Source organism: Myxine glutinosa, chromosome 1, assembly GCF_964187855.1.
Source record: "Myxine glutinosa chromosome 1, kmMyxGlut1.1, whole genome shotgun sequence".
Classification (NCBI taxonomy): Eukaryota; Metazoa; Chordata; class Myxini; order Myxiniformes; family Myxinidae; genus Myxine; species Myxine glutinosa.
In genome coordinates, this window is record NC_136261.1 from 292,570,097 (window position 1) to 292,597,189 (window position 27,093).

At 45.9% G+C, this 27,093-nt stretch overlaps 1 protein-coding gene across 3 annotated transcripts in view; it reads left to right on the forward strand.

The window, feature by feature from the left end:
- Positions 1-27,093, forward strand: part of LOC137438937 (plexin-A1) — a 583,415-nt gene that overhangs the window by 294,501 nt on the left and 261,821 nt on the right. For all 3 annotated transcript variants that reach the window (XM_068134429.2, XM_068134443.2, XM_068134436.2), the window contains exons 11-12: positions 20,789-20,989; positions 21,151-21,244. In XM_068134429.2, coding sequence (XP_067990530.2) covers positions 20,789-20,989; positions 21,151-21,244 — 295 coding nt within the window. The remainder of the gene's footprint in view (positions 1-20,788; positions 20,990-21,150; positions 21,245-27,093) is intronic.

Genomic DNA, 27,093 nt, shown 5'->3' on the forward strand with positions numbered 1-27,093 from the left:
GCGGTCCGTAACAATATATATATATTATATATATATATATATATATATATATATATATATATATATATATATATATATATATATATATATATATATATATATATATATAAATAAATAAAATGATGTGTGGGACATACTTTGTTTGGGGAAAAAAATGTATGATGGAAGAAACAAAAGTCAATGAATGATATTATGATTTGATGTTCCATTTAGAGTTCTGGGAGTGAGGAATGAAATGGGGAATAATATCATGGAATTCCAGCAAACATTGGTCTATCTCTCTGCTATATATAGCCATCTACCCATTGGCTCGTTTATATTAAGATTAGCATTTGTTTGAAATTTCCATCATTTTCTTGCTGTCTTCTTACCTTTACCACCAGAGGTGGATGAAGGTTATGTTTTCACTCCTGCCTGTTTGTCTGTTTTGTCTGTTTGTGAAGAGGATATCTCAAAAAATTGTGGACGGATTCGAAAACAATTGGTGGAGTGGTTGGGTATGTGACACGGATGAAATGATCACATTTTGGTGAATATCCGGATTCAAGAATATGTTAAGTGATTCTTCACCAGTTGAGTAAAAAATATAAAATAACCACCTTTAGAGGCCATTTTTCCCCGCAAAGCGGGGGTTGGCCTTTTTCGGGAACCGTGATTGTTGTTGTTTTTTGGTCCCCTTTTTGAAGCAATGTTTTACGGCCAGGTGCCCTTCCTGCCGCCACCCCTTTTTGCCGCCTTTAACGACAAACAGGGAATTACCAGTGAACTGGTACTCAATTAGCCGACCTCGGAGGGATGACAGGATGAGTCAACCCCCCTGGTGTTAATTCAGCGATCGACCGGGATTCGAACCCAGGATCCTAGGATCCTAAGCCGGCACCCTAGCCGCTAGCCCAACACCAGGGTCTTTGAGTGATGTGACCAGTTGAGTGATGGGGCCAAAACGATAAATAACATGATATTTCAAAAAGGTTGTGGATGACTCATGACAAAACCTGGTGGATGAGTTGGGTAGGTTGTTAGAATAATCCGATTTGATTTTGGTTCAGGTCCGAATCCAGATCTGGCGTATCAGTGCGATACAAAACGTAAACTGTTCAGCTTGGTGGAGGTTTGTGCTATACCGAGTGCCCTTCTCGTTATCCTGTGTTTGCGAAGCGAAGAGCAGGGGCATATGTACTTACATGTCTGCATGTTTAAAATTCATTTTCTCAGCAAACGTTGGTCCTATTGACAGGACATTTTGCACCATAGGAGTGCCTCCTCCTGTACAAGTTTTACTGATAATTATGACGTCATATATGTCAAGTGGTGCGGACAACATCTTGGAAAAACTTTGCACCTTTATATCTCCGAAACTGCTCAATGGAAATAATTGAAGCATGGTTTCATTATCAAGTACTCCCCATGGGAAATAAGATTTGTTAATGATGATGTTGTAGCGGTTACCGCTGGATGCACACAATCGCCTTGCACCGGCCAGAACACGGCCAGACGCGCCTCTCCCGGGCATGCCCGGACTCACTGTTCCCGGGCACGCCCGAACCTCCCGGGCACGCCCGGTCTCGTCTTTCCCGGGCATGCCCGCTCTCGCCTTTCCAGGGCTCGCCCAGAGCGTCCGGGCATGCCCGCTATCGCCTTTTCAGGGCTCGCCCAGAGCGTCCGGGCATGCCCGCTATCGCCTTTCCAGGGCTCGTCCAGAGCGCCCGGGCACGCCCAGCCTCGACTTGCCAGGCCGCAGCCAAACACGCCCGGGCAGGTCCAGACTCGCCTTTCCAAGGCTCGCCCTTGACACCCGGGCATGCCCGGTATAGCTTTTGCCGGGCAAACTTCCCGACATAAATGTGTATATATATTGCTGCCCGATAAACGAGCTTGTCAGAATACCTGAGCTGTTTTGTTTCAATAAAGCAACTCGGACGAATTCCGTCTTTGGTCGCGTCAATTCTTTCGACTCGCGTTGGAGCGCAGTTCCTTCATTGGTGACCTACCGACATGGATACGGCAGTGACGCTTAAACTGCCTACCTTCTGGGAGGCTCACGCGGCTGTTTGGTTCGCTCAGGCGGACTCTCAGTTCACCCTGCGAGGCATCACCGCGGACGACACCCGCTTCCACCATGTTGTGGCGGCGCTCGGTTCCGCCACCGCGGCCCGCGCCTTGAGCCTCCTCGAGCACCCGCCGGCTGCTGACAAATACAACGCGCTGAAGACACTCCTCCTCGATGCTTTCGCCCTCTCACCGGCAGCATGCGCACGGCGCCTGCTCGCTCTGCCCGAGCTCGGCGTCACGCGCCCGTCCGAGCGCATGGACTATATGCTCTCGTTGCTCGGTGAGCACTCTCCGGATTTTCTGTTCCGCGAGCTGTTCCTTCGCCAGCTGCCTCACCCGGTACGCCTCGCCCTGGCTGGCACGTTGATCACGGATTCCCGCGCCCTCGCCAGGGAAGCCGATAAGATCTCCTCGGCGGGCCAGCACATCGGCGCGGTTACCTGGAGCCCGCCGCCGTCCGAGGCTACGCCCACGACAACCGAGCGCCCTGCGCGGTTGGAGGCCGAACTGCCGGTGCAACTGGCAGCCGCCACGCCGCACCGCCCGCTTCCGACACGACGGCCGGGGCCTCCACCTGACCGGGCGTGGTGTTATTACCACGCCAGGTTCGGACACAAGGCTCGGACGTGCCGGCCCCCGTGCACTTTCGCCAGGTCGGGAAACGGCCGGGCCGGCGTTCATTCCCAGCCATGAGCGCCGGCCACTCGGGCAACTTGCTGTTTATTCGGGACAAAGCGTCTGGGCGGCGTTTCCTGTGTGACACCGGCGCCCAACTGAGCGTCATACCCGCCTCCGAGCAGGACAGGCGGGACGCCGTTTGCGGCCCCTCTTTGGTCGCTGCTAATGGCTCGGATACGCACTTTCGGCCCACGCGTTGTCACCCTCTGCTTCGGCAGCCAGCGTTTTCAATGGACTTTTGTGACCGCCTGCGTCCCCATGGCTTTGCTGGGCGCCGACTTCCTCTGCGCGCACGGGCTGCTGGTCGACATCAAACGTCGTCGCCTTGTCAACGCCGAGACCTTCAGCTCCCTGGCGTGCACGATGAGCAGCTCTGCGCCGACCGAACTGGCGTGCGCCCTCCCAGCAGCGAACGAGTTCGCTCGCCTGCTCGCGGAATTCCCGGCCCTCACGCGGCCGACGTTTTCGGCCGTCGCGGTGCGGCACGGGATCGAGCACCACATACCCACTACGGGCCCGCCGGTCTACGCCAGGGCCCGCCGCCTCGACCCGGCCAAGCTCGCCGTGGCGAAGGCCGAGTTCGACGCGTTGGAGCACCTCGGCATCGTGCGGCGCTCCGATAGCGCGTGGGCCTCGCCACTGCACATCGTGCCAAAGCCGGGGGGTGGATGGCGCCCGTGTGGCGACTACCGCCGTCTCAACGACGCTACCACCCCCGACAGGTACCCGATCCTGCATATTCAGGACTTTTCCGCCCGTTTGGCGGGACGGGTCATCTTTTCGAAAATTGACCTGATACGGGGCTACCACCAGGTACCTGTCCGGGCGGCCGACGTCCCGAAGACGGCCGTCATCACGCCGTTCGGCCTGTTCGAATTTTTGCGGATGCCGTTTGGCCTCAAGAACGCGGCCCAGGCGTTCCAGCACTTGATGGACGGCGTGCTGCGCGACCTGCCGTTTCTTTTCGTCTATCTGGACGATATCCTCGTCGCCAGCACGTCCCGCGCCGAGCACCTCCTCCACCTCCGAACACTGTTCGGTCGCCTCAGCGAGCACGGCTTAATTGTCAACCCGGTCAAATGCCACTTTGGCGCAACGACCGTTGACTTTTTGGGCCACCGCATCACCAAGACCGGGGCCGTGCCGCTGCCGACCAAGGTCGAGGCCATCACCACGTTCCCGCGTCCCCGTTCCATCAAGGCCCTCCAAGAGTTCCTCGGCATGGTGAATTTTTATCACCGATTCGTGCCCCGCGCTGCTCAGCTCATGCGGCCCCTTTACGAGGCCCTCCGGGGCAAGCCGGCCAAGCATGACATTGTTTGGTCCGCGGCCATGGACGCGGCCTTCGCCAGTGCCAAACGGGCCGTCGCCGACGCAACGCTGCTGGCTCACCCGGTGCTCAACGCGCCCATCGCCCTCACTACGGACGCCTCCAACTACGCGGTGGGCGCCGTCCATGAGCAATGGGTGGACGGGGTTTGGCAGCCACTCGCTTTTTTCAGCCGGCAACTCCGGCCGAACGAGTTAAACTACAGCACGTTCGACCGCGAGCTGCTCGGGCTATTCCTGGCCGTTCGCCATTTCCGACACCTCCTGGAGGGCCGCCCGTTCACGGCTTTCGTCGACCACAAGCCGTTGGTCTACGCAATGGCTAAGGTCACGGAGCCGTGGTCGGCCCGCCAGCAGCGCCACCTCTCCGCCGTGTCGGAGTTCACCACGGACATCCGGCACGTCGCCGGCAAAGACAACGCCGTGGCCGACTGTCTTTCTCGGGCCAGCGCGAACGCGGTCCACCTCGGCGTGGACTTCGCGCTCATGGCAGCCGACCAGACCACCGACGCCTCGGTGCAGGCACTCCGTGCAGCGGACACGGGCCTCCGCCTGGCCGACATTCCCTTCGCGGGCACCGTCCTGCTCTGCGACGTCTCCCAGGGCCAGCCTCGCCCCATCGTGCCCGTTTCCTGGCAGCGCCGCATCTTCGCCTCCATCCACGGCCTTTCTCACCCGGGCCGGAAAGCTTCTCAGAAGCTGGTGTCGGCGCGTTTCGTCTGGCACGGCCTTCGACGAAACATCCGCGACTGGGCCAACGCCTGCACGGCCTGCCAGCGGGTCAAGGTCCACCGCCACACCCAAGCCCCGCTGGCACCTTTCGCCGTGCCTGAACGGCGTTTCGACCACGTCCACGTGGACCTGGTGGGTCCCCTGCCCCCCTCGCGGGGGTTCACCCACCTGCTCACCATGGTGGACAGGACCACCAGGTGGCCGGAGGCCGTGCCCCTCGCCTCCACCACCACCGCCGACGTGGCGCAGGCATTCATCGCCACCTGGGTCGCGTGCTTCGGCGCACCAGCGGACATCTCGTCCGACTGCGGCCCACAGTTCACGTCTGAGCTTTGGGGCGCGGTCGCCCGTTCGTTGGGGGTCACGCTGCACCGCACCACGGCCTACCACCCCCAAGCCAACGGGTTGTGCGAGCGGTTTCACCGCTCCATGAAGGCCGCACTCATGGCCGGCCTTCATGACGACGGTTGGGCCGACCGGCTGCCGTGGGTCCTTTTGGGCCTTCGCACGGCCCCCAAGGAAGACCTCCAGGCGTCCGCCGCCGAGCTCGTCTACGGCCAGCCGCTCCGCGTCCCGGGCGAATTCGTGCCCGACGCTACCAGTCCCTGGTCCGCCGCTCGCCAGCGCTCGGACCTCCAGGAGGCCGCCCGACGATTTGCCCCCGTGCTGACGTCCCGCCACGGTGGCCCCCAGTCCTCCGTCCCCCCGGCGCTTCGCACAGCGGAGTACGTCTTTGTGCGTCATGACGCGCACGGGGGCCACTCCGGCCGCCGTACGCCGGGCCCTTCCGGGTCCTGCGACGGGGCGACAAGTCTTTCATCGTCGACTTCGGCGGCCGGCCGGACCGGATTTCTGTGGACCGCCTCCAACCGGCGCACATGGACGTCGACCGACCACCACGGTTGGCCCTTCCTCCGCGGCGAGGCCGCCCCCCGTCCACAGTTCCCCCCGCTCGACCACCCACCACCACGTCGGACCCCTCCCCACGACCCTCCAGGGGTCGCTTCGGCCGGGTCATCCAGACCCCCCTTAAATTGACCCTGCCGGTGCAGGTCGATTCTGGAGGGGCGTGTGTAGCGGTTACCGCTGGATGCACACAATCGCCTTGCACCGGCCAGAACACGGCCAGACGCGCCTCTCCCGGGCATGCCCGGACTCACTGTTCCCGGGCACGCCCGAACCTCCCGGGCACGCCCGGTCTCGTCTTTCCCGGGCATGCCCGCTCTCGCCTTTCCAGGGCTCGCCCAGAGCGTCCGGGCATGCCCGCTATCGCCTTTTCAGGGCTCGCCCAGAGCGTCCGGGCATGCCCGCTATCGCCTTTCCAGGGCTCGTCCAGAGCGCCCGGGCACGCCCAGCCTGGACTTGCCAGGCCGCAGCCAAACACGCCCGGGCAGGTCCAGACTCGCCTTTCCAAGGCTCGCCCTTGACACCCGGGCATGCCCGGTATAGCTTTTGCCGGGCAAACTTCCCGACATAAATGTGTATATATATTGCTGCCTGATAAACGGGCTTGTCAGAATACCTGAGCTGTTTTGTTTCAATAAAGCAACTCGGACGAATTCCGTCTTTGGTCGCGTCAATTCTTTCGACTCGCGTTGGAGCGCAGTTCCTTCAATGTCATCGGTGCCATCATGGTGATGTCTAATTTCGACAAATATAACGCTTGATCCGATCAGTATGAATTTTTTTTTCTCTGCAACTGTTCTCTCCTATGGGCCGGTGCTCCTGCCTCACACATAGCTCGGCTTCACGCTGTTGAAACCAAAGCTTTCAGAATTATTGGAATCTCCCGCGATGAAGCTATCTCTGAGGGCCTTTCACTCACTCACCGCAGGCAGGTAGGTGGTCTTTCTGTCTTCTACCGACTCCTCTCTGGCCTTGCACCCCCAGCTCTCTCTGTGCTCTGTCCCCCAAATATTCCTACAGGTCGCACAAGATCTGCCAGCAACCCTCTGATGGTTAAACTGCCGAAATCTCGGCTCTCTGCTCACCTTCACTCTTTCATTCCTCTTTTCTCCCACCTCTGGAACAAACTCCTTCACTCCCTTCAATCCCACTCCTCCCTCCAGGTCTTTAAAACAGCTGTTCACCACCATCTCTTATCTTCCCCCATCCAAAACCTTGATCTTTTCTACCCCCGCTAATTCACCCCAGATCCACCTTGTTTGAAATTCCAACTTCTTTCGTGGAAGTCCTGGCAGTGTCCATATGTTTTATACCTCTCCCACCCCCCCCCCCTTCCCATGCCCCCCACCCCAAAGCCCTCGCCCTCTCTCAGATCTCTCGATGTCTCTCGGTCCCTGCTCTCAAATGTTGTGTTTGTGTCCTTCCCCCTCTCTCCCCATCTTGTCTGCCGCTCCCGATGTTATATGTTTTATGTGTCGGTTTGTCTTTCTGTGTGATTAATGTTCGCTCTTTCACGAGCCTCGATCTTGTATACAAAAAAAAACAAAAAAAACTGTTGGTCCAATGGATACAACATTTTCACCATAGGAGCACCTCTTCCTATATAATTTTTTTAATGATAATTATGACATTATAGGTCACGTGGTACAGGCGCCATCTTGGAAAAAACGAAAAACGTTGCACCTATCTATCTCTGAAACCACTCCATGGAATAAATTGAAACGTGGTGCGTTGTCAAGTACTCAATATGGGGAATAAGGTTTGTTAATGATGATGTCATTGGTTCCTTCATTCTAAAATAGAATGAATGATCGTTTTAAGGCCTTTTTCCCCGCTAGAGCGGGTGTTAGCCTTGCAGGCCCCATGACAATCATGGTTCCCTGTTTGAGGCAATGTTTTTTTTATGGCCGGATGCCCTTCCTGACGCCAACCCTTGGTCATGCTCTTACGATGCGCAGGGATACGGTGTACCTATTCTAAATCGGGGTACACACCGTGATCATTCATCCCAGCAAGCTGGTACTCAATTTGCCGACCTCGGAAGGATGGCAGGCTGAGTCAACCCCCCTGGCGTTAATTCAGCGATTGACCGGGATTCGAAACCAGGATCCTAGGATCCCAAGCCAGCACCCTAACCGCTAAGCCAACACCAACACCCTCATTCTGACACGTCATAATTCAACAAGTACAACGCTTGATCCGATCAGTAGAAAAAAAATTTCTCTGCAACTGTTGGTCTGATGGACACAAAATTTTTACCATAGGGGCACCTCCTCCTGTAGAATTTTTTGTGATAATTATGACGTCATATGTCACGTGGGATGGGCGCCATCTTGGATAAAGTTTGCACCTCTATCTCCGAAGGCATACTGGCTCAAAGAAAAAAACCCTTAAAAAAAAGAAAAGAGTTGGCTCGCACCAAGTTGACTGCACGGGTTAAGTATTCTATGAATAACATCTAGTTTATTGAAGAATATTTTAATTTACACCCAAATTTTCTGCTGACAATTTTGTCTTCAATTGACAATTCAACAGACAATTGACTTCATGTAAAATTTATTTGAAATATAATGTATCACAATGCCTAGAAATTGGAAAAATTAATCAAAAGGAATGCAACAGTGAGTATTTCCTTGAATACCATACATCTCTTAGATTTTAACAACTGAAAGTAAATAGTATGTTTACCATTGTGGGAAACAAGGCATGGCTCGCGTTTCGAGCATTGGCCATTCATTAGAACAAAAGAAGAACTGATGAATATGTAATGCTTGAAACCTTAGTCACTCCCTGTTTCCCACGACAATGGTAAACCTATTCTTTTCTTAGCTTTAAATTGAAAAAAAAAATCCATTGTTTACTTGTCCGCTGACAGATTGACACTAGTCTCCTCAGAGACGAGTGGGCCGTTACATCCCTCATGGATGAAATCAGCAGAGCATTGATCGTGGTATGCTAACAACCATGGGAAGCAAGGAGAAGCTGACGTTTTGGGCATTAACTCTTCGTCAGAGGAAAATAGGGTTAACCCCTAAACGGCATTTTCTCCTTTTTTTCCACGGCTGTTAGTATACCCCAATCAACGCCTTGTTCCATTTCATACATTCTGACGACCTGCCCTCTGATACAGATCAACACTATCCTTCACCCAGCTAGCCTAGTTCTTCCTTCTACATCTCTCTTGACCTAGCACTATCTTCATGGTGCATTCTACACCCAGACGAAATAAGTGAGCATTTGTGTTATCTCGGTGGGTGTCTGGCAAGTGACATCTCAAATATAATTGACAGTTGTCCCTGAAACACATTGCTTAAAGGCATGATTTCATTTTATTGGTGGAAGATGTATGCATTGCTTGTATTTCATTTAAAATTGACTGTATACCTAGCACCTTAATCAGCGAGACTTATATCTGGATATAACGATCTAAAATTGACTTCACGCCAAATATTAACTGATCGAGATTTATTGACCTGCTAACCTTTCCCTGAGTGCCAGACTTCATAGATTCTGTTTGGTATAAAACTTTTACTCTCGTCTATAATATTGCCAGATGACAGATTACCTGGGGAGATAAGTAATGATGCTACCCCGACTCGAATCATTGAACAATGTCACTGTGTGTGTTGCATTGCAATTTTTATTATTTGCTGCCGTATGCAATCATTCTTGAGATTACGCAGCAAAATCAGGTAAACTTCAGTGAATTCGGTGCGGGAGATATAACGGGATTAAATGACGGTATTTTCTTGAAACTAATGAGGAAATGAGAATGGAATGATAGAATTGGGATTACACACTGCTGAATTTCAGTCCAGCACTGACAATCAACACTGCTATTTCTTCATTGTCCCATCAATGGGCTGGTCGGCTCGTGCAACCACACACTCGCCTTTGAGCTATTTAGTCTGGGTTTGATTCCTGACCCATATCCATAATATTACGTATTACCTCCCCAAACCCCGGTTACGGTGCACCTCAGAGTCTGGAGTGGGAACACGGCAGACAGATTTGTTATTTTTGCATTTTCTAATAAACCATGGTAAAACCACACCAATGCAATTGTAGAACAAAACAAGTAATTGTATTAAGAACTCTCACATACACAATAATAACACTATTTATGAAAGTACAATGAAAATGTCACTTGCATCAAATGAACAATACATATGATGGTACCATCATTCCCCAATGCTCTCAAAGCAATGAACTCACGATTCGCCAAACGTGAGTGGGATGTAACATTCCCCAAAGTCCATGCACGAATCTCCACGTGGGGTGAAGATCGAGGTCGTGCAGAATGGCAAATCAATAGGCAGGTATTGGTGCGACAGTGGATGAGGAGTTACGAGGTGAGAGGTCGATTTGGGAATTGAGCCGATAGGTAACAACAACAACAACAACAACAACATGCATTTTAAGGCCATTTTCCCTGCTAGAGCGGGGGTTAGCCTTGCGGTCCCCATGACAATCTTCTCCATTTTGCCCTATTTTCTGCATCTCTCCTTGTTAACCCCCTTGCCCGCATTTCTTCTTCCACCATCTTTAGCCAAGTCTTTCTCGGTCTTCCCCGTCCTCTACTTCCTTCTACATTAATTTCCATCACTCTTCTCAACCAGTCACTTTCATCCTTCCTCAACACATGACCAAACCATCTCAACCTGTTCCTCTTCACAGCATCAATCACAGGCAATATTCCCATCATCTTTCGCAATTCATCATTTGTCTTCCTCTCTCTCAACGATACTCCGCACATCCATCGAACCATTCGCATTTCCACCCTTTCCAACCTTCGTTGCTGCTCTACGTTCATTACCCATGTCTCGCTCCCATAAATCATAACACTTCTCACACATGCAGCATACACCTTTCCCTTCAGCTTCAACGACACTCCCCTCATCATCAGCACGCCACTCAATTCCCGAAACTTCTTCCATGCACATCTCACTCGAGCAACCGTTGCCGAGTCTGATCCACCTTTTCCATTCAGCATGTCTCCGAGGTAGCAAAATGTTTTCACACCTTCCAGCTTCACGCCGTCTCCAAGATCCAACTCAACATTTCCTCCATCTGCAGCTCCCTCTGTGCACACCTTACATTTGAATGTAGCTGCCACACTGGTAAATGACCCTCTCAGACCACTACATTTTTGATGAACCCACTCAGCGCACATTGTACATTGAATGGAGTTCATTCCGACACCCTTCCTGCACACAGCACACGACCACTTCCCAGTTCTTTCCACCTCACCGCATGCTTTACCACTTGCCATCACCTTCGTCTTTCCGATATTCACCTTCAGACCTTTTGTCTCCATACATTCCGTCCACTTGTTCATCTTTTCCTTCAGTCCATCCATACTTTCCGCAATCTCCCACGGTAAACCCTCCTTTACGTTCTGAGCCAGCACCTCCATCACAGCTACAAATAATAGTGGACTTAGTACCGACCCCTGATGCACTCCCACCTTCACCTCAAACTCACCACTGTTCCCGTCCTTCGTCCTTACAGCTGTGCGCGCTCTTTTGTGCATTGCCATCACTACTCTGATCAACCATTCCTCCACTCCTAACTTCCTCAATGCCCATGTCAATACTTTGGGTGGAACCCTATCGAATGCTTTCTCCAGATCAACAAACCCAAGAAACAACTTCTTCCTCTTCTCCATGTACTTCTCCTGCAACTGCCTCACAATGAAAAGCGCGTCTGTCGTTCCTCTTCCTGGCATAAATCCAAACTGCATTTTGTCGATCTTCACATTCTTCCTTATCCTCCTCTCCAACACCCTTTCCAATACTTTCATTCCATGGTCCAATAACTTTATCGCTCGGTACGAGCCACACTCCAGAGGGTCACCTTTCCCCTTGTATAGAGGGATGAGGGTACTCAGTTCCCAATCCACTGGAAGCCTTCTTTCACCACCAGATTACAGATCTCTGTCATTCTCTTCACACCCCAACTTCCTGCTGCCTTCAACATATCTCCCACACCTCCCGTCGGCCCTCCCCCTTTTCCACTCTTCATTGCTTTTATCGCTTCCTCAACTTCCTTCTCAGTTATCTTCTCTGCCGGTCCTAAAACTGGGTTACTCTCTATGTTGCCATCCCATTCATTCTCTGTATTCAACAGCATTTCCATATATCTTTTCCATCTTCCTTTAATTCCATCTGGGTCGACAACGATTTGTCCCACTTCATCCTTCAAGCAACTCACCCGCATCACATCACACCTGTCTTTCGCTGTGTGCTTTGCAATCCTGAATACTGCTTTCTGACCCTCTTCCGAATCCAAGCGTTCTCCGAACATTTTCCTACATGCCTCCTGCACCTTTGCTACCTCTTTCTTTGCAGCCTTCCTGGCTGCCTTCTAACTTTCATGCTCTGCTGTTTCTGCTCCCGTACCCTTCGCCTTCTGCCACTCCTTGAACTTCTTCCTCTTCTCGTCAATCCTCTTTCCAACTTCATCATCCCACCACCATGTTTCCGAGCCGATAGGTAAATCAACGGCAATCAACACGATGAGGTCGATACGGAAATTCCAACGGCAAAACAAGATGCAGCAAGCGGACAGCCTCTTCTTCTTCGAGGGCAAAATGGTGTATAGGCCCGTAATTGAGCGCTTGATTTCTCCAACGATGAATCACACCTGGTGATAAAACCTGAGACGCAGGTTTACTTGCACTCGCAATATATGACTATGTCGCAAACAATCCCTTTAATTTGCGACCATTAAAACAATCCCTGAAACCTCAACTCATTTGCGACCAATATATAAAAATAAGTCCGCTCGCAGCCTCGACGTGACTCACAGCTCTCTCCTCCTCTCTCTGCCCATATAGATCTCTCTTCTTCCGGTCTCTTTGCCGCATTTTCCTTTTTCCTTCACCAACATTTATTTTTCCTTTTTACTAAAGTCATCTCCATTTCACACAAAAATCTTAACAACAATATTATCTGAAATTAAAAATCCTACAAGTATTTTTATAACAACAAAGGTGGAAGTAAGGATCCATAACAATAAACTGTCATCCTGGTGCTTCACAGCCAGGGTGGTGCATAAATGAGTGAACCATCCATCAGAATTGGTGAAAACTCAGGACTGTTCTGTCAGTATTTGTTGTCTGAGAGGTTATAGATCCCAAAGTATATATTTTAAATCTCACAGTATAATTTTAGATCCCACAGTTTATTTTTGAGATCCCACAGTATATATTTTTAGATCCCACAGTATATTTTTAGATCCCACAGTTTATTTTTAGATCCCACAGTATATATTTTAGATCCCACAGTATATTTTTAGATCCCACAGTATATTTTTTCGATCCCACAGTATATTTTTACATCCCACAGTATATTATTTTAGATCCCCCAGTTTATTTTTTTAGATCCCACAGTTTATTTTTTAGATCCCACAGTATATATTTTTCGATCCCACAGTATATTTTTAGGTCCCACAGTATATTTTTAGATCCCACAGTATATATTTTAGATCCCACAGTATATTTTTAGATCCCACAGTATATTTTTCGATCCCACAGTATATTTTTAGATCCCACAGTATATTATTTTAGATCCCCCAGTTAATTTTTTTAGATCCCACAGTTTATTTTTTAGATCCCACAGTATATATTTTTCGATCCCACAGTATATTTTTCGATCCCACAGTATATTTTTAGATCCCACAGTTTATTTTTTAGATCCCACAGTATATATTTTTCGATCCCAAAGTATATTTTTGGGTCCCACAGTATATTTTTTCGATCCCACAGTATATTTTTAGATCCCACAGTATATTATTTTAGATCCCCCAGTTAATTTTTTTAGATCCCACAGTTTATTTTTTAGATCCCACAGTATATATTTTTCGATCCCACAGTATATTTTTAGGTCCCACAGTATATTTCTAGATCCCATAGTATAATTTTTCGATCCCACAGTATATATTTTAAATCCCACAGTATGTATATATTTTTAAGATCCCCCAGTTTATTTTTTAGATCCCACAGTATATATTTTTCGATCCCACAGTATATATTTTAAATCCCACAGTATATTTTTAAGATCCCACAGTTTATTTTTTAGATCCCACAGTATATATTTTTCGATCCCACAGTATATTTTTAGGTCCCACAGTATATTTTTAGATCCCATAGTATAATTTTTAGATCCCACAGTATATATTTTTAGATCCCACAGAATATTTTTTAGATCCTACAGTATATTTTTTTCGATCCCACAGTATACTTTTTAGAAACAGATGTTTGGTATTATAGAACTTTAATATACAAGAAAACAAACACGACATAATGACAATAACACCGATGCTTTTCGTGCGTCAAACGAGATGCTTCGGATGTGATGCGCTCGAAGATGTCATTAACGAAGGAATTCATGATGCTCATTGCTTTTTCACAGCGATTTTTCACAAGGCGATTCACAGCAAAGAGACTGGAAGAGATGCGAACTAGTGCATTTATAAGCATGTCTGAGTAACCGCGACACGGATTTGTTCATCTGTCATGACGTCATTGATGTTCTGAAAGCCCATTGGTTGACTCAGTCACCACTGTCCCTGGCTCCGATTGGCTGGAGCAGTGTTTTCAGCGATGACGCACCATTTGCATCATTAGCTTGGAGGAAGGGGGATGGGGTTCCCTCAACGCCGGGGATTCACCATTTGCAGACATACCATGGACATCGGTCGGGAAAACACCTTTATTCTTTCAGTGTTGAAAGAGAATGAGAGAATGTACAAATTCCTTTTGACAACACAATGTAGGGTCCCTGGAATGGATGAAGGTTGCTTCCAATAGATGTAGATGTAACGTACTCCGACCTCGACTCAATATCTTGAACATATCCGCATTGTACTGTTCTTCACAATCGGGGTTGGCAACCAAGTGCCGTACAATGGCAGATGAACAAGAAGAAATGGTCGACGGTCCTTGAACGTTCTTGCATGTTCGTATCGGTTGAGTCCTCACTCCCAAGTTCTTTTCTCGAATTGCCAGGGGGACATGCTGTTTGATATGATCAGCCAACCTTTGGGTTGTACGGTCCACGTACCGAGCTTCACATCAGCACTTATACTCATTTTCCACTTTGCTAATTTGTGAGGTGGGCGGCACATCCTTGTTGACTGACGTGAGTAGACGGCGAGAGCCCCGTCTGCATCAACAAACGGATTATCAAATCTAAAATGAGACACAATCCCACAGTTGAACGCATGTTTGTTTATTCTGGATGATATCGGGCACTTGACTCGCACATGGTCCACGCTCCACGGCATTTTGTGCAAGGCCTGGAACACAGCACGTGGTTTCATATCGTTGTTCGACATGATCCGATTGTGTCGATATATTGCAGCGATTGATCAACGTGCAGAGGTCGCTGCACAAAAGAAACGTGAACGAACCATGGAGTGTTTGAAAATCAAACGATTCGGCTCTCTGATCAAAGACTCATCCAAACACGTGCTCAACCAATCGGAGCATCGGCTGTCTGACATGGAAAAGTTCGCTCTGGCGAATCTGGTTTTGACTTTGGCATTCCCAACCACAATATCAAGAGGGAAGAAATATTTGCCGAGTTTGAACTCCTATATGCTCATCTGTCAATGCATCAACATCAACCTGTATACAAGGAAGCAGACAAAGCGTTGAGGGCCAGACTAGAGTCCCTGTATATAGAGAGTTGTGTCAACTCAAATTTGGACGCCATTTTGTGTCTAAGTGTGTCGGATTAGATATACATGTACATTCGCGATATGGGGTGATATATTCTAAACCTGCTAAAAAAAAAAATTACTACACATATTTAGTCTTATTATTACATACAGGTGATATTTGTTTTGTCAAAAACTCAGCTATTGCCGTGAAAAAGAGCTGTGTGGTGATATTAAAAGTGGTATGGCAATGCATATTACAAGCCAACACTGCATATAAGAGCTAACATTATAAGTAAGACAAACCAATGCTGTCGTTCTCTGAATTTTAATAACTTTTAGAAAGGAGTGTGGGCATATCCAATATTTTTTAAAGGGTGCCGAGAGCAATTCCGGTGTAGGACTTCCAGCCGACATATAGTCTAATACACTTAAAACAAATTCTGTACGTGGTATTGCCATATTTCTATAGTGTACAACTTTAGTTTTATCGACATTTATATTCAATTTCCATTGTAATGATTTAACAAGCTGCAAGTCAGCTTCTGTCTCTGACATAAGGAAAACGTCATCGGCATCTAGTAAGATTGAAACGTTCATTTATTACTACACCCTTGCCCAGAACTCTGATGGATATTGCCTGATCGATTAATATGTTTCATAGCTGGCGACTTAATTAACACTTAATTTTCGACTGCGCCAAGCCGTAATTAAACAGAGAAAAAACTTTAAAAAATACCTGCAGTGTGCACGGTTCGTCTAGTCAAACAGATATGGAAAAGCACAGATAAGACGTCGTATTCACCATAACTTGTTTAATTTCACCAGGAACACGATGAGGCCAACACAGTAAACATTCAGTACAAAACTTGGTTCATACATTCAGGACAGAATCTATACATCTTATATTTCCCAGATTGGTTTGAACAACCAAAAGCAGAACAACCAGTCATTTTGTTTGGCAATAAACAACATTCCCGTACCAAGCTGACGTTCACGCACGGTGAAGTTAGACACAAAATGGCGCCACGAAATCACGTGACCAGAAATCTTGGGTCAGCGCATGGCGCAACTCTCTTTATACAGGGACTCTAGGCCAGACTATCAGACCTCGCGCATGCGTACTGTGGAACTCCGAATGACGTCACAGACTTTCACATGCAACGAGACTGTCTCTTGGTAATACGAGGATTGAGGAGGAATGGTGACATTCACATTTGTAAACCTGATAAAGGCATCGGAGTTGTAATCTTGAATAAGATCGATAAGGGGACCAAAAAACAACAACAACCACTGTTCCCGAAAAAGGCCAACCCCCGCTTTGCGGGGTAAAATGGCCTCTAAAGGTGGTTATTTATATTTTTATTACATCAACAAAATGATGGATATCTTCAAATATGAAACAAAATTCCAACAATTGGGAAGTGTAGCCGAACACGACCATATGTCACGGTTGGAAGGTCAGATCACCAAACGGTTGTTACAGCTCCACAAGCACGGGGAACTATCTAAGGAGTTGTACAACAGAAGCAAACGTGTTGGAGCCCAACATCCAAGAATGTACGGCTTGCACAAGACCCACAAAGAAAATGTCCCACGAAGACCGATATTGTCCATGGTTGCCTCGGCACAACACGAATTGGCCAAGTGGCTGGGAGAGGTCCTACAACCTGTATTGGATTCACTTTCACAGTTAGTGATGAAAGGTTCTTTCACTTTTTCAGAAGCAATTTGTGCTAAAACACCGACAAGTGCAGACAACATAATCGCCTCCTTTGATATCCAAAGTTTGTTCAAGAATGTCCCACTGACAGAGACTAATGATATATGTGCACATCTGCTCTATCATGGTGATCTGGAACATCCGCAGATCTCAGAACAAGTCTTTGTGGAGTCGATGAACACAGCAACGAGGCAAGTTGAATTTAGTTTCAACAATATTATTTATGTCCAAACTGATGGAGTGGCTATGGGTTCTCCACTAGGCCCAGTGCTTGCAAATATCTTTGTGGGCTATCACTAAATGGAGAAACTTACTGGTCGGCAAGGTGTGGATGCTCTCATCCTATCCTATCGGTATGTTGATGACATCTTTGCTTTGTTTGAGTCTCAGATGGTATGTGACGCATTCTTGACACAGCTCAACACTCTCCATCCAGTGCTGAATTCACCATGGAGCTGGAATCTTCAAACACTTTACCATTCTTGGACGTGTTGGTCGAAAGATCCGCACGTGGTTTCACTAAATCTATCTACCAGAAGCCTACCTTCACTGGGCAGGAATACTCGTTGGGATTCCTACAGCTCCATGAGATACAAAATTGCCTTGATCAACATCCTTGCGAACAGAGCTCGGAGGATTTGCTCACCTTGTAATCTTCCTGCTGAAATGGACAAAATCATGAACATACTCGGTGACAATGGTTACCTGGAGTATATAATCAAGAGATATGTGCACAAGTTTCTCAACACAACAAAGGAACACAAGATCGGTCCTGACAAGTGTCCGGTTTATATCAGGATGCCATGGAAAGGACAATCATCACGAAGGTTTGAATAACAAATCAAACATACGGTATCAAACACGTACCTGGTTGTGCAACCTCGAGTAACCTTCACCTCTCGCCATCTGCTCACCTCAGTCAACTAGGATGTGCTGCCCACCTCTCAAACCAGCAATGGTATATATGAGTTTAAGTGCCGATGTGAAGCTCGGTACGTGGACCGTACAACCCAAAGGTTGGCTGATCATATCAAACAGCATGTCCCCCTGGTGATTCGAGGAAAGAACTTGGGAGTGAAGACTCAACCGATACGAACAGCATGCAAGAAAGGTCAAGGACCGTCGGCCATTTCTTCTTCTTCTTCTTCTTCTTCTTCTTCTTCTTCTGCCTTTGTACGGCACTTGGATGCCAACCCCGATTGTGCAGAACAGTACAATGTGGATATGTTCAAGACATTGAGCCGAGTTGGGGGAATCCCGTCCCCATTCCCTCCAAGCTAATGATGCAAATGGTGCGTCATCGCTGATAACGCCGCTCCAGCCAATCGGAGCCAGGTACAGTGGTGACTGAGTCAACCAATCGGCGTTCAGAACATCAATGACGTCATGACTGATGAACTAATCAATGTCACAGTTACTTAGACATTCTTATAAATGCACTCGTTCTCATCTCTTCCGGTCTCTTTGCTGTGAATCGCCTTGAAGAGTACAGCACAAAAAGCTTTGGTGTTATTGTCATTATGTCGTGTTTGTTTTCTTGTATATTCAAGTATATTTTTTGCAAATAGTAGGTCATTGGGTGGCACCCTGAGCAAATTCCCAAATTTCTGCCAGTGACACAGTTGTGCTTCTATAAATGAGGCAACGAGCAGTCAGGTGCTGCACATAATTATAAGCACCCTGCCAAACCAAACCAATGTATCTGCAGTACCTTGCCAGAAATCGCAACGGGAAGAGCAGCAGTACACAAAGCAGAAAGCAGTTGGCGAAGCCAAAATACGTTTCTTGTTGCCACTCAATCACACACAGTTGGGGCCTATCAAATAATTGCACCCTAATTACACCTAACGCACCATGGTGTGGGCGGCCTGTTTGCTTTGTATCTCCAGCTCGATTATTTCTCTCCTTTTCAAATACTCAGCATCTTAAATGTAGCCAAACAATGTGTGTGTGTGTGTGTGTGTGTGTGTGTGTGTGTGTGTGTGTGTGTGTGTGTGTGTGTGTGTGTGTGTGTGTGTGTGTGTGTGTGTGTGTGTGTGTGTGTGTGTGTCTTGGAGACAAATAGTACGAGAACACCAGTGTCTTGTTTTGAAATAACATAGCTACGACCGAGTGTAAACTTTGTTTCTAAACGCTCATCCACAGCTGCAGGTGTAAGCATCTCTTATTGCTTCCTAAACCTTCTGTTACAAAGGCACCGAGAGTTTCTCAGTTAAAGAGCCCCAGCCATAGCCATGGGTTTGAAAATGTAATGCCGTTAGGCCAGCAAGTAAACTTTTCCCCTTGAACTTTGGCGAAAACAAGATGACTTTTACAAGCTAACATGACTTCTCCCGGCAAATGCCTCATTATTGAAAGTTTTCGTTTCGTAAGAGTGATTCAGCTCTGCTTTCTCATTCGTGTTGAGGAAAGGATGTGGATTCATATACGTTAGACAAAATTCAACTGTACCTGTGAACAGTGATTGCTGTCACCAAAAACATGCAGAGATCATCAAACATTGCAGAGTTTTACTTTGACAATTGTGTAAATTCCAAGCACCTGCGAGTTCTTGGAATTTCATGTCAACTTTCTCGGAAAATGAAATGTGTTGCTGATAATTATTTTGAATAACTCTATGCAAACAGTTTTGAAAGGTAAGATGTCAAGCACGAGTAAATATGAATAAAAGTACATCACAGGCACATCGGACGAACCAGACAAAAATGTTTATTTTTGGGAGATTTGCAATATCTTTGAATACATTTTTAGGAACACACTTTGTTTGGAAAAAAAAAAAGTATGACTGAAGTAACAAAAGTCAATGAAATTACGATCTGATGTTCCGTTTAGAGGTGGGGGAGTGAGGAATGAAATTGGGAATAATATCACAGCATTCCAGCAAACATTGGTCTATCTCTCTGGTCATCGAACAGCCTGTACATATATTACATGTGGGACAAAGACATTGGGAAATAATGGAAAAATCAACACTGCATTTTGGAATTTGAACCGGGGCTCCCAGCATGATCATGAGCTAAGTGCTCAAATGGAAACACAAAACCGGTTACCCCAAAACCTCATGAGCAATACTTATTTGTACATTGTGTTCTGGTCTCCTGTCCTGCTTGTAATATATGTATTATCTCCTCTATGAGTCTTATCCATGATAAAAAAAACTATAATTATACCATAAAGACCTTAGGAGCAATTGGGAGGGAATATTGAGAGGTGATTAAAATTAATGAGCAGGTTTCATCCTTCAAGATGACATGGATTCAAATGCATAGAGAATTATAAACAGGTTCGACTTGTGCCAATGTAAATGAAGATCCATTGATCACTGATTTGTGAAGCGCTGTAGGAATGGAGTGCAATGGACATCCGCCAGAAAGAGTCAAAGCAATGCTGTCAATCGATAGACAACCAAGGCTTTCCAACCTGCTGCCTTCTCTCAAATCTATGAGGCTTCCAGGCAATTTAGCAAAGGAATTTGTGGTTTTGTTGTGTTAAGAAGTTCAAAATTATTTGCATTGTTTCCAACATAGAGGCAGTGAAGAAAACGGGTGTTGCCCAATGTAGAAAGTGGTTTTAGCATCTTATGGAAACAGATGGCCGTGTGCTCAAAACCTGGGCAGTGCAAGGTCGTTTGGCTGTGCTGCCTTGAGCAAAGCAGATGTTAACTGAGTCCAATGTAAAGTTTTCCCTTCCCACACAATGCTGCAGGACTGCCCGCAGCTGTTGCCCTCTTCTGAGATGGTCCTGCCTGCGGGTGAGCGCCGACATATCACACTCGCTGCCCGGAATCTGCCGCAGCCACAGTCCGGCCAACTGCCATACCAATGTATCCTTGAGTTACCTGGTGGGGCAAAGCCAGTCCCAGCATTACGATTCAATGGCAGCTGCATTCAGTGTCAAGACGCAGTTGTGAGTCTTTGCTTTATTTTGTAAATAAAGTCCTGATCCCGATGCAGTCTGAAATATCCTTCCAGACTGAGCCCTATTTTGCATTATTCCATTAGAAAGTGAACATTGATTGTAGAATGAATTGCTCAAGTTGCATTTGATCTCCACTCTTGCTTTTGTAGTACGATTATGTGGGGGATGCTGGGAATGTTACGATTCCGTTTTCCATTGTGTGGAACGGACACTTCACTATAGACAACCCAGCTGCCATCAAAGGTAGGTGACAGTTGCAGTTTTCTATAGTGTTTTTTATTCTTGTTTTATATTCTGTAAAGAATGTCGCCTTCTGTATTGAGGCAATGGAAAATATTCTCTCCAAACTCGACACATCACAGCAAAAAGTAGAAATAAGTGATTGATCAAAACATTGAATGGAGGTAAAATGCAGGGGATAGTATGTTCTACATATACACAACCAGTCAAAAGTTTTAGAACACCTCAATTCTTCCAATTTTTATTGAAATTTAGGCAGTTTAATGTCCAGTGAATAACCTGAAATTGTACAAAGGTAAGCAGTAAACTGCTCGAGGTTAAAAAAAAAAAGTTTAGGTTAGCAAAAACGGGAAAATAATGTAAATTACAGTTATATTGTAACAAAAAGGCCTTCTTCAGGGAACAAGTAATAGGTTAACAACTTACAGCTGTTCTGCAGCAATGTAAGTAAATTAAGCCTTGAAAGTTGATGCAAACAATTCCTACAGATGTCCCAACCTCGGATGATTACTTGATTACAAACACCCTGTCTGTATAAAAGCAGTATTGGAACAGACTGTTATTACTCCCTCTGAAGCATTATTTGGACAATATTGCACTGCAGGAAGTAGTAGATTGGAAACTGGAGGAAACTCTGACAGGAAGAGGTCTGGCAGACCCAAAGCCACAACAGAATCAGAAGACAAGTTTCTGAGAGTCAACAGCTTGCATGATAGGCGGCTCAGAGGACAACAGCTTCAAGCACAGCTTAACACTGGTCGAAGTAAGCAAGTCTCAGTTTCAACTGTGAAGAGAAGACTTCAAGCTGCAGGTTTGACAGGTCGAGTGGCAGTAAGAAAGCCATTGCTAAGATGGCAAAATAAGAAAAAGAGGCTTGCCTGGGCCATGAAGCACCGCCAGTGGACTACTGAAGACTTGAAGAAGGTCCTATGGACCGATGAATCAAAATTTGAAATCTTTGGTTCATCACGCAGGATTTTTGTACACCGTCGAGTAGGTTTAAGGATGGTTCCTCAGTGTGTGACACCAACTGTCAAACATGGAGGAGGAAGCGTGATGGTCTGGGGCTCTTTTTCTGGATCCAGAGTCGGCGACTTGCACAGAGTAACTGGCATCCTGAACCAAAAGGGCTACCACAGCATTTTGCAGTTCCATGCAATACCCTCTGGTATACGCCTAGTTGGTGTGTTCGGCGGTTATATTTGAAAAAGGATTCTTTGCTACTTTGCTCTCTGAAAAAGGTGGCTACTTTACTGAGTCAAAATTTTAAATTAAATTTTGTTAAACAAAATGATTCTATGATTTCTTTTTTTAAATCTCCAATTGTTTATTTGTTCTATGCTTAATTTCAGAGTACATTGAGACATTAAACTGCGTAAATTTCAATAAAAACTGTAAAAATTGAGGTGTTCTAAAACTTTTGACCGGTAGTGTATAAAACCAAAAAACATGGTCCGTGAAGCCGTATGTCCGTCCATCCGTGCAGCCATGAGTCTGTGAAACTGTCCGTGAAGCTGTGTGATTATATGTCTATTAATTATGTGCTGTTGGAATATACCTTTCGACTCTTTGGACTGCTGAGACCACGTAGACTTTTGGAGACCATTTAAGACCCCCAGACATTTAAGTCCCCAAGACCCTTAACACCACAAATACCCTTAAAGACCCAAAAGACCCCTGGTGACCCAAAATACCCAGAAGACCTTGAATACCCAAAATACCCTTATAGACCTGGAGGACACCAAAGACCCATAAAGACCCCACACACCCAAAATATACAAAAGACCCAGAAGACTCAAAAGACCCCGAAGACCCAGACACTTAAAGACCTAAAAGACACTTAAAGACCACGAAGACTCAAAATATCCAAAAGACCAGAAAGACCCATAAGACGACAAAGCTCTGCAAGACTGTTTGGAGCCATTAGACCAGCTTGGATCTTTTTAGATTACAAATAAATTACAAATAAACAAGAAGAAAAAGACGTACAATGTCATAGCCCCCACCGTAGTTTTAATAATTTTGCTGTACGGAGTTAAAGACCATCAGTTGACCATCTTTTGTCGGATGACAAAACAAAATCTTTTGCGTATGTATGTATACTCATGTATTGTCATAATGCCAAGTTTGAAGAAAATCGGTCCATGCATGTCCGAGAAATGGATGGGGACACGTTTAAGTAACAAAATGGTTGCCAGTCGGCCATCTCGGATTTGTTCTCGAAAAGAAATGGCATGCGTATGTAACGCGTCATTCTTTATCTGTGTGCAAAGTTTGAACAAGATCGGTGAATGCATATACGAGAAATGGTTGAGGACGTGTTCAATATCATTTTTTTGTACAACTAAAATGGCCGCCAGTCTACCAGTCAACAATCTTTGATCAGATTGCAAAATAAATTGAGGTGCACATGTATGCCATCCTGCACTGTGCTTGTGCCAAGGTTGAACAAAATCGGACCATCATCTACGATAAATTGTTGGAGACACGTTTAAGTAACAAAATGGCCACCAGTCGGCCCTCTTGGATCTGATCTCGAAAACAAATGAGGTGCATATGTAACTCATCATTAGTTATATGTGTGCCAAATTTGAACAACATTGGCAAATGCATATCCGAGAAATGGTTGAGGACGTGTTCAACATCGGGTTATTTTACAACTGAAATGGCCGCCAGTCGGCCATCTTTGATCGCAATGTGAAACAAAATGATGTGCATGTGTATCCTGTCATGTGTTGTATTTGTGCCAAGCATGAACATAATCGGTCCAAATATCTCTGAGATATGGTTGCGGATGCACAGATGGACGAGACCAAATCCATAAGCCCCCGTTTTGGAATAAGTCCAATGGGGGCTAATAATATCACCAATATTACAAATAATTTTGTACAAAAGAAATGTTTGTATTATGATTGGTGTAAATCATTACAACACAAACAACTCAGGTCATTATCTTCAGTTAAAACAAGCCTCTGCCTATGTGGCGACGTGTGCGCTCGCCTCACCACGCTATTTAATCGTAATACTATTGTTCACCGTCATTAAAATTTCAATGATCAATGACAATGACAATTGCTGTTATTAACAACGAATCATCCCAGCAAGGAAGAGTGGTCAACCATGAGCTGACCAGCTGTACAATACTCTTTACAGAGTGTTGGTGCTGCTAAATCAGTTTTTGGCAAGGGTTATACAGGGTTGCTTGCCATTGCCTTCCCAGCAGTCAGTCAGGGCAGAAAATTGTAATTTGTTCAGGGTGCTGGCGATAGTTGGCCTACTCATTATGAAGGACACTTTGGCATCTTTAACATCCACCAACCAATGCTGATAGACACCTAGTTTAACATCCATGTCCGAGTGACAGCACACATATTGATGCCTTGCCCTGCCTTTGAAACACCATGATGGTAGTTTATAGCTGGGCCAAACAGCTCTGACTTTGTCTTGTCAGATGTAGAACCTTGTCCTACCTGTCATGGTGTTGTCCCAGAATGGTCCCAGATTCACCTTCAAACCTGCTATTCTCTGTGTAGTATTCTTGTTGATGTAGCCACGTCTTTGCACAACTGTTTCTGAAATCTGCTTGAAGTTTGGACTTGTCAAAAAGCAATGCGTTTGCTCCCTATGCCACCATACACTTCACTGGTCTGCAGTAGGGCCATCAATATGAGAAACTCGGAACACATTTCTTTACGGTCTCATCTCTCCTCATTCCCCTTTCCTTATCTCCCTTTTCCTAAGTTTATATCTCACAACATCAGCTTTTGTTTTGTCAGCGACAGTAATTTCAATAAAAGTTGATTTGATGATATGGTCCATGTTTTGGAAGCCATCATTTACCGTTAATGTTTGCACAAAGACTCAAGTTGGTCAGTTAAATAATCTGTCACAAGGACTCTGATGAATATGTGAAATATTTACTGTCTTGAGGCTTGGGGTATTTGTCAGCAGCAAATGACTTTCATGTTAGTTTGTTGATTGTACCTGTCCACATTAGAGTCTGTCCATACCTTCAATTTGGCGATACTATGCCAACATTCAGTTGATGACCATTCAACAGCCAGCTAATGTTAACTCACAACCAAATACTAGGGTGTGTGTGTGTGTGTGTATGTGTGTGTGTGTGTGTGTGTATGGGTGTTTGTGTGTGTGTGTGTGTGTGTGTGTGTGTGTGTGTTTGTGTGTGTGTGGAGTGTGTGTAATATATATATATATATATATATATATATATATATATATATATAATGGTATCTGTAATCTGGTTCTCCAACCTAATGAGCGGACAACATGACGTCATCGCCATGCACGTCCGCCTTGCCTGCAAAGTTCCAGAGGAACCATCTAGCAGTGCGTCATTACGGATTATAAATACAGATACTGTCACAAGTGCATGCAAAACTCACAGTTACCGACCTGGTTTCGCCCTTGTTGGGGCTTCATCAGGGCAACGCAGTGAGGCTTTCATCAGGGCAACGCGGTTCTCCACTGATGATATGAAGGTCGCATAGTGACTGATATATATATATATATATATATATATATACATATATATATATATACAGTCATGTAAAAAAGTAAGTACACCCCATGTAAAGTTTTGACTTTTTCCACATATTTCAACATTCAGCTATTTGATCTTCATTTCAACAATATTGACAGATAAAGGTGATATAATATAACAAATATCATGCAACATTTACATTTTGTAGTCCATTGTATAATTTAAATAAAAATAAATGCAAATTTCGCATGTGGAAAAAGTAAGTACACCCCTACATTTATCACTACTTCAAATACCTAAAATTAGGATCAGGTGCACCAGCTTAAGTGAAAATGATTAGAACATCGTTAGAGAGGATCTTGGAGGAACCTGTCTTATTTAAACCTCAGACATTTAGTTTGGTTTGCTCTTTGTTGTTGAAGTGTGCGGCGTCACCATGCCCAGATCAAAAGAGCTCTCTGAGGCCTTCAGAAAGAAGGTTGATGCCTACAAGTCTGGGAAGGGATTTAAAAAGATCTCTAAACAATTTGAAATCAATCATTCGACTGTCCGGAAGATCATCTACAAGTGGAGAAGATTCCAAACAACTGCCAACTTATTCAGGCCATGCCGCCCCAGCAAGTTCAGCCCGGGACCAGACCGCAAGATGTTGAAAGAAGTCTCTGAGAAGCCCAGAATGTCATCACGGGACCTACAGGTAGCTCTTGCCACTCTTGATGTCAAAGTGCACGAGTCTACCATTAGAAAGAGGCTGCACAAATTTGATCTACATGGGAGGTGTGCCAGGAGGAAACCATTGCTGTCCAGAAAGAACATCAGGGCAAGACTAAAGTTTGCCAATGAACACCTAGGCAAATACCAGCACTTTTGGAACAATGTGCTCTGGACAGATGAGTCAAAGGTAGAGCTATTTGGCCACAGTACCAGAAGACATGTTTGGCAAAAACCAAAGACAGCATTTGACCACAAGAACCTGATACCAACTGTAAAGCATGGTGGTGGAAATATTATGGTTTGGGGCAGCTTTGCTGCATCAGGGCCTGGGCAGCTCACCATCATAGAATCCATATATATAAACATATATATATATATATACACTACTCACAATAAGTTAGGGATATTGGCAGGTTCTTCGGTGTGGTTGATTTTGTGTATTAATTATGTTGAAAAAAGTTGTTGGTCCTAATTATATGGTTATTAATGAGTGTGAAAAAACACTGCATTCTTGATTTCAATACCCTAACCCTAACCCCTATAAAAAAATTAACTCACTCCCACAATATCCATAACTTATTGTGAGTAGTATATGTATATATACAGTATATGTATGTGTATATATATATATACATAT